The following is an 8,498-nucleotide window of genomic DNA, read 5'->3' as shown; positions in this document are numbered from 1 at the left end:
AGGTTAGACTTTACATTATTTATTAATACAGTCAGCCCTCTGCATTTGTAGCTTTGACTTTTGTGGCTTTGATTATTCACACATTTAATATGTTCTCTCTAGGAATCTCTAGTTCCTCCATTGCAACTGTGGTCAAGATCCATCAGAAGTGGCATTGGAGGACCTAGAGATTCCCAGAGAAGAAGACTTCTTTAGGCATTTGTAGGTAATGTAGTGCAATTCTACAGTCAGCTTCTGGAAGATTTTGTCCATAGAGTTGCACTAGAGGAACTAGAGATACCTAGAGAGGTGTTCTCTCAGGTAAAAAAATACATTGTTTTTTTATTTGCAGTTTTTCCACTTTCATGGGGGTCCTATATGCCTAATCCCAACAAGTGTGGAGGGCCCACTGTATCACTATATGCCCTTAAGTTTACCTGATGTGAGACTGGTCCTCAATGGTGCCTATTCAGAATTTCAGAGCTGCTCGTATTGCCTGACATGCTGCCCTCTTGACTTCCAAAGCGCGCTCTGGCTGGCCTGACTGATAGACAGCTACCTGAACCTGAACTTCTGGCTCTGTCCCATCATGGTCTAACAATAAGTCACAGCAGAAAAATCCGTCTAGCAAACACCTTAGCCAGCGGCGTGCCCGAGCCTCCTGTTCTGCATCCAAACTTGGATCTGGATCCACTTGTACAATGACCCCAACCAGGGCCACTGGATTATAATAGATGCAGCTCTTCAGCTTGTGCAGCATTTCCGCCAGTCGGTCCAGTTGGTCCCAGGACTTTAAGAAAGGGGCTCTGCACAGGAAGAAGATGAGCTGAGAGTAGATTCTTTCTTGTTGCCTGGAGCAGCCATTTTCACTTGAGAGCTGGGTTCTTTCAGGCCTTTGGCTTGCTGCTTGGTCGCAGCAGATCACTGAGCTAGTCACATGGAAAGCTGGGATGGGGAATTTTGCAAACACTTCTTGGCGGAAGTTCTCCACCACTGCTTGGCTTTGCAGCTCCCCAAGCAAGTGAACATTACCTCCCATCATAAACTGAAGAGTCACAAACTCCAGCTCCAGCTTTTCCTCCAGGGGAAGGTCAGATCTGGTGACGACTGCCAACAAGTCCCTGACTAGTTTCAGGCCTGCTTCTTGGCCTTGGCTGTCCTGTTCTGCCATCTTCCCCTGAACTCTTCCCACTCTCTCTGTGACTTCTCCCCAAGATCTTCCAACCTGCTTCAGGATCTTCTTGTGGGTTCCTGTTGCCCACCCTCTGAACACATCCTGCCCTGCTCCAACTTGCTCTGTACTTCCCATCAGGGTTTCTGTAGATGGAGCAATAAAATCATCTTCTTGTCCTCCATGATGCTGCTCCTTGATCTTTGGCCGGGCTCCTCCAGCTATATCCATGACAAACTCGTACTCCCTCCCAGTCTCACCTGGGATTTCCTCCTGAACGGCTCCATCAAGCACTGTGATCTCCTCTTCCTGTGGTCTTCCAGCCTCCTCTAGAATATCGGCTGGTTTGCTTTCCTCCAGCTCTGAGAGGATCTCCTGAAGTGTTCCATTGAGCTCTATGATGTTCTCCTCAGCATCCATCTCCTGCTCTGTTACGTCCTCTTGGATTACTCCCTCCAGCTCCATTCCTCTTGAGGTGCCTTCTTCCCCCTGGTTCATTCCCCCAGATCCTCCCAACTCTGACTGACTTCTTGTTGCCTTGACCTGTAGCCTCCCTTGTGTCACAATACGCATTGACCTGACTCACTCAACACACTTTGACTTGGATTCTGGTTAACCTTGTGAGAGTCAATGTTATCATGGCTACTACCTTATTCTTTGAAAGAATAAAAACAAAGCTAGTAGACTGGGGTTTTGAAGAATGATTCAGTCAAGATGCAGAGAGAAGCTAGGAAATCATGGAACATGGGCAGTGCATAAAAGAATTCTATATTATCAACTGTAAAGGGGGAAGCAATTGAATCTATGACCAGCCAAGAACCAAGGAGAGAAATGTACAGATGATGTAGGTTCAGCTCCATATACAGTTGGGTCAGATATAGGTTTAATACTACAGCAGTAGAGAAGGGAATAGCAAACCTCCTCTGAACAATTCTTGCCAAGAAAATTCCATGATAGATTTATGCCATAAGACAAAAATGACTTAAACACACACAACAGTAAGTTGGGCCAGTGAGTACTACCTGTTGTAGTGCAGTGCTTTGGCCTATCAAAGACCTAGAGAGAGGATTAAGGTTTTTATTTTAAAACTGAGGCATTACAATGACAAATTAATTTAAAATAAGAGTGGACAACATGTGGCCTCTGAATTTTGTTGGACATCTATCAGACCTTCAATAGTGAAGGATAATGGGGGCTGCAGTCCATCAAGATCAAGAATTTATTTATGCTTGTTTAAATACTTTTTTAAGGGAACAAAATTAGTAGTTGTTCTCAAAATATTCTGACTCAAGAATGTGTGAGGTTTTTATGATTACAGTTTGCCCTGTGATTACTTAAGTGATCTTGCAGAAATAAGGCTTATACATGTTTAAATATGAACCTCAAAGAGGTTTTTATGTCACTCACGAGTTCTACTCCACTCCTTGTACTTTCCTTTGCTTTTTGATTTAAATTGTGTATTCTACTGACAGGAGACAGCAAGGCATAGTGGTTTGGGCATTGGACTATGACTCTGGAAACACACTGGTTGACTTTGGGCAAATCAGACATTCTCTACCCCAGAAAAAATTGTGATAGGTTTGCCTTTGATGGCATGCAAGAAAAATTCTGCTGGCAAAACTACCTCTGTATTCCTTGTAATCCTTGTGTATGAGAACACTTGTGAAATTCATCGGCCCTGCCCAATTTTCAATCTGGCAACCCTACCTACATAATCATATTTTTGAATGCAAGGAAGAAACACAAAAACCAAACAAAAGGGAACTCACTGGGCTAAAAAAAACCTTCCTGTTGTGTGTGTGCAGCATTACAGGGTTTCCAGGTTAAAAACTGGACAGTTTAAAGGTTGGATAAAAGGGGTCACAAAACAGGTGTTGCTTTTTATCTGGTAACAAGAAGAGGTAGCCCTGGGGCAAGGATCCATAATGTGACAGAGAGGCTGACAAGACCTGTCAAGCCAACTGACCGTTACCCCTTCCTTTTGGTCCATGTGGGAAACAATGACACTGCAATGCACAGCCTGTCAGGGATGATGGGAGTTGTAGCTCTTCACCTCTGGCTCTAACTCACCACCTTGTTATGCAGCAGAGCTGACCAGCTTTGGTCAGTGGTTAGTGCTTTTCTTCAAAGCAGCAGAGTTTCAGAAAATAGGCTGAAGACCCTGACAAACTCTCCAAGCCTTCTCACTCTTCTTCCTCAGATGTCTCCAAACTTCTCCAGGATTCTGTTGGCTCTTGTATCTTCACTCAAGACACCAGACAACTCAGTAGTCTTATATAAAAGATCTACTTTATTCTACTATATACAAATACTATATGCCCTACAAAATCACAATCTCCAATACTCCACAATATCTCCAAACTACTCCAACTACCCAACAAAAAACATTGGCAAACATTGCAATTATTATAGCCATTGTTAATCACCACCCACTAGTCAGTTTCCACCCAGTGGGTGTGTACATTCATTTTGATTGGTTCACATAGTTCAACCCACACTTAAGACCAACCCAAGTATTTCATCATTTTACCTTGTACACTTAATGAATCTCAGGTGTTTCCAATTGTACATTCTATAATTCTGTCCTTGACTTTCAAGACTTCTAAATTACATTAGCTTTTTCACCTGTGTAGCTTCTTAATTGCTTTTGCTTAGTCATTGTGACTTTCACATACATATTTTATTTCTATTACTGTATGTCCCATGTTGCATTTTCCTTAACACAGCCTTCAGAATATCATCAGGGATTATGAGGCTCTGGGTAGGAAGCTGACAGAGATAGATGCACAGGTTGTCATCTCATCTCTTCTCCCAGTTGAAGGACATGGTCCAGGAAGGGAGAGGAAAATAGCTGATGTGAACAACTGGCTCCATAGATGGTGTCGCCAAGAACGGTTTGGATTCTTGGATCATGGGCTGCGGTTCCATGAGGAGGGACTTCTGACAAGGGAGGGGTTGCATCTCACACCAGTTGGCAGAAACATTTTTGCCAACAGTCTCAAGAATTTGATCAGGAGGACTTTAAACTGAATTATGTGAGGGAGGGAGACAGTATTCTGGAAGGCAAAAGGGATGGAGAAAACTGTCAAACTGTCATAGAGGAAACAAGGCAAACAGTGCAAAAACCCAACAGGGGGAGGGAAAAAATCTTGCACATGCAGCAAGTAGGGGGGGCATGGTCTGCAATGTCTCTACACTAATGCACAGAGTGTGGGAAATAAGCAAAATGAATTTGAAGTTCTAGTACAACAAAGCAAATATGATATAATAGGCATCACTGAAACCTGGTGGGAAGAATCTCATGATTGGAATGTAGAAATAAAGGGATATAACCTTTTTCAGAGAAACAGGCCAAACAGGAAAGGAAGAGAAATAGTATATGTCAGGGGCATTTACACCAGTGAAGAGATTGAGGACATAAATCCTGAAAGGCGAGCGGAGAGCATCTGGATAAAAATTAAAGGTGAGGGAAACAACAGGGATGTGATTGTAGGAGTCTGCTATAGGCTCTCAAGTCAGATAGAGGAATTGGATGATGACTTTCTAGAACAGATGACCACACACTCAGAAAGGAGAGATGTAGTAGTGATGGGTGACTTCAACTATCCTGATATTTGCTAGAAGTCAAACTCAGCAAAATCCTCAAGGTCTAGCAAATTCCTCACTTGCCTGAAAGACAGTTTCATTTTCCAAAAGGTGGAAGAGGCAACAAGGGGGTCAGCTATTTTAGATCTGATCCTAACCAACAAGGATGACTTGGTTAATGGGGTGCAAGTGGTGGGATCATTAGGTGGAAGTGACCATGTTCTCCTGGAGCTTCTTATACAGTGGAAAGGAGAAGCCAGGCATAGTCAGACACACATTCTAGACTTTAGGAGAGCTGATTTAAGTAAACTCTGAGAAATACTGAGGGTGATCAATAATAATAATAATAATAATAATAATAATAAAGATTTATTTCTAGCCCACACAATCATGAAGAATCCGGGCGGGTTACAACAATAAAATACATCAGATTATAATAGAGTTAAAAAATCAAACCCTAGACCTACCCCCCCCCCCATCAAGATGGGTGGGAGTTTTGCAAAAGGGAGATTCTGAAAGCACAATTTCAAACAGTACCAATGAGGAAAAAAAATGGGAGATGTCTCAAGAAACCAGGATGGATGACTAAGGAACTTTCAACTGAGCCAAGTTTTAAATGGAACGTGTATATGAAATGGAAAAAGGGGGAAATCATGAAAAAGAAATTCAAAGAAATAGCAGGCATGTGTGGGGGTAAAGTCAGAAAAGCTAAAGCACAGAATGAGCTCAGGCTTGCTAGAGAGGTTAAGAACAATAAAGGGGGCTTTTTGTATATATGTCTGCAGCAAAAGGAAGAAGGAGGAAATGGTAGGGCCACTGCATGAAGAAGATAGCAAAATGCTAACAGGGGACAGAGAAAAAGCAGAATTACTCAACACCTTCTTTGCCTCAGTCTTCTCAGAAAAGGAAAAGGATGCTCAACCTGAGGATAATGGAGCAGAGGACAGATTAGGGGAATTTCAGCACAGAATAAGCAAAGAGATAGTACAGGAATACTTGCTTAATCTAAATGAATATAGGTCTCCAGGACCATATGAACTACATCCAAGGGTATTAAAAGAACTGGCAAATATAATATTGGAGCCAATGGCAATAATCTTTAAGAACTCCTGGAGAATGGGAGAAGTCCCAGCAGACTGGAGGAGGGCAAACGTTGTCCCCATCTTCAAAAAGGGGGAAAAAGAGGATCCCAACAATTATCGTCCAGTTAGTCTGACATCAATACCAGGAAAGATTCTAGAGCAGATCATTAAACAGAGAGTCTGTGAACATTTAGATGGCAATTCCATAATCACAAAAAGTCAACATGGGTTTCAGAGAAACAAGTCATGCCAGACAAATCTGATCTCTTTTTCTGATCAAATTACCAGCTTGATAGATGAAGGGAATGCTGTGGATATAGCATATCTTGATTTCAGTAAGGCCTTTGACAAGGTTCCCTGTGACATTCTTGAAAACAAGCTTGTAAAATGTAGGCTAGACAAGGCAACTGTTACATGGATTTGTAATTGGTTGACCAGCCAAACCCAAAGGGTGCTCAACAATGGCTCCTTTTCATCCTGGAGAGAAGTGACCAGTGGGGTCCCACTGGGCTCTGTCCTGGGCCCAGTACTATTCAACATCTTTATCAATGACTTGGATGACAGAATTGGGAGCATACTTATCAAATTTGCAGATGACACCAAATTAGGAGGAATAGCTAATACTCCAGAGGACAGGATCAACATTCAAAATGACCTGAGTAGACTGGAAAGCTGGGCCAAAGCTAACAAAACACAGGAAAATGTAAGGTTTTGGATCAGAAAAATGAAATGCACAGATACAGGATGGGTGACACCTGGCTGAACAAGACTACATGTGAAAGGGATCTGGGAGTCCAAGTAGATCACAAGTTGAACGTGAGTCAACAGTGTGATGCGACAGCTAAAAAGGCCAATGTGCATTAATAGTTAGTGTCCAGATCAAAGGAATAGTCCCCCCTATTCTGCTTTGGTCAGGCCCCACCTGGAATACTGTGTCCAATTCTGGCCCCACAATTCAAAAAGGATGTTGAGAAACTGGAGCATGTCCAGAGGGCAACTAAAATGCCAAAGGGTCTGGAAACCATGTCCTATGAGGAACGACTTAGGGAGCTGGGGATGTTTAGCCTGGAGAAAAGAAGGTTAAGAGGTGATATGATAGCCCTGTTTAAATATTTGAAGGGGTGTCATATTGAGGAGGGAGCAAGCTTGTTTTTTGCTGCTCCAGAGACTAGGACCTGGAGCAATGGATGCAAGGTCCAGGAAGAGAGGTTCCACCTCAACATTAGGACTCACCTCCTGAAAGTAAGGGCTGTTCGACAGTGGAACAAACTCCCTTGGAGTGTAGTGGAGTCTCCTTCTTTGGAAGTCTTTAAGCAGAGGCTGGATGGCCATCTGTCAGGGATGCTTTGACTGAGAGTTCCTGCAGGGCAGAATGGGGTTGGACTGGATGGTCCTTGTGGTCTCTACCAACTCTACAATTCTATGATTTTATGGACCTACAGCCACATACAATGAGGTTTCTTGGTTTAAACTTGCTTTTTAAATTAAACGTAGGAACCTCACTTTATGTGGCTGTAGGTCCAGAAGTTGCTACTGTGGAGTCAAGTGGACTCCTTCGCCTGTGACTCCATATAAGTTCACTTCATATTCCTTGTTACAAGTAAGTTCACAAGAGTTAATATCTCATATTCATCTATGCCAGAAATATTTTGGCAATGGAATGGAAGTGATCAGCAAGCAAATGTTTTCCAGCAGGAGGAAAGAAGTGGAACACACTCCTTCCTCAGAGAGTGGTGGAGTCTCCTTTCTTGGAGGTCTTTAAACAGAGGCTGGATGGTCATCTGTCGGGGATGCTTTGATTGTGATTTCCTGCATGGCAGGGGGTTGGTCTGGATTCCCTTGTGGTCTCTTCCAACTCTATCATTCTATGAACAGTGAATGTCAGGCTTTGTTTGCAGAGTGCATGTTAAATAAAGCTTTAGAAACGGTTCATCTGTGGCTTCAATTCCTCCAGTACAAGTAAATTTTGACATGGGAAGGTGTAAGAGAGAAGAAGTGGTAGCATTCCATTGGAGTCCTGGAGGAGTTTATTCATCACATTCCAGGGAGAAGGAAAGGGAGATGAGTTTGCTTAAGAGATAGATAGGTACGCCTTTTTACACTTGATATCAGTTTAGTTTGCAGGGACAGATGGAGTTATGTGCATTTTCAAAAATTACACCTATGTAGATGATATACAGAATCTCTCTTGTGAGTTTGTACATATTTCATTGTGTTGTAAAAACATTTTTTTCACTATGCATTCCATAATGCAAGTGAAGTTCCCCTATCAGAATTACCCATACTGTACTACTCTTCACTGCTCTTCAAGGCATGCGAATGCCTTCAAATCTTCAGCTGTGTATTGAATGTTGCAGAACTCTGTGAGTCTTGGAAATAAAAATGTTGACTATTGTTGTAGATTTAGGTTTCTGCCTAAAGACTCAAATACTGTAGTATGGCATCCCAGAGTTGAGAAAGAGTTCATGTCAGCAATGTTTCTGGATAACGTCAGAGACCTACATTTTTGCATGGTACAACATGTGGATACCACAGAACTTTCAATAAAGTAACATCATGTGAATTAAGAGACTGTGTTGGATCTACCTGATCCAAGAGGACAAGAAATTGCAGGTGGGTAGAAGCTGTTTTATTTGCAGTTATTCATTTGCGTCCACAGATCGGCAGAGGGCCCTGCAAAT

General features: G+C 42.5%; 1 protein-coding gene across 1 annotated transcript; it reads right to left on the bottom strand.

Annotated features, from left to right (window-relative positions):
• Positions 1–448: 448 nt before the first annotated feature.
• LOC149317993 (uncharacterized) lies at positions 449–1,615 on the bottom strand. The gene has a single exon (XM_089507567.1). It carries the CDS (start codon positions 1,613–1,615, stop codon positions 449–451), a length of 1,167 nt encoding a protein of 388 aa, XP_089363693.1.
• Between the last annotated feature and the right edge of the window lie 6,883 nt (positions 1,616–8,498).

This window comes from Sceloporus occidentalis, unplaced genomic scaffold (assembly GCF_023333645.1).
Source record: "Sceloporus occidentalis isolate IW3139 unplaced genomic scaffold, rSceOcc1.0.p SCAF_2, whole genome shotgun sequence".
Lineage (NCBI taxonomy): Eukaryota > Metazoa > Chordata > Lepidosauria > Squamata > Phrynosomatidae > Sceloporus > Sceloporus occidentalis.
This window is presented reverse-complemented; position numbering and strand designations above follow the sequence as displayed.

Coding starts and splice junctions, on each gene's coding strand:
- LOC149317993 (XM_089507567.1), bottom strand. CDS start 1,615: ATGGAGCTGGAGGGAGTAATCCAAGAGGACGTAACAGAGCAGGAGATG.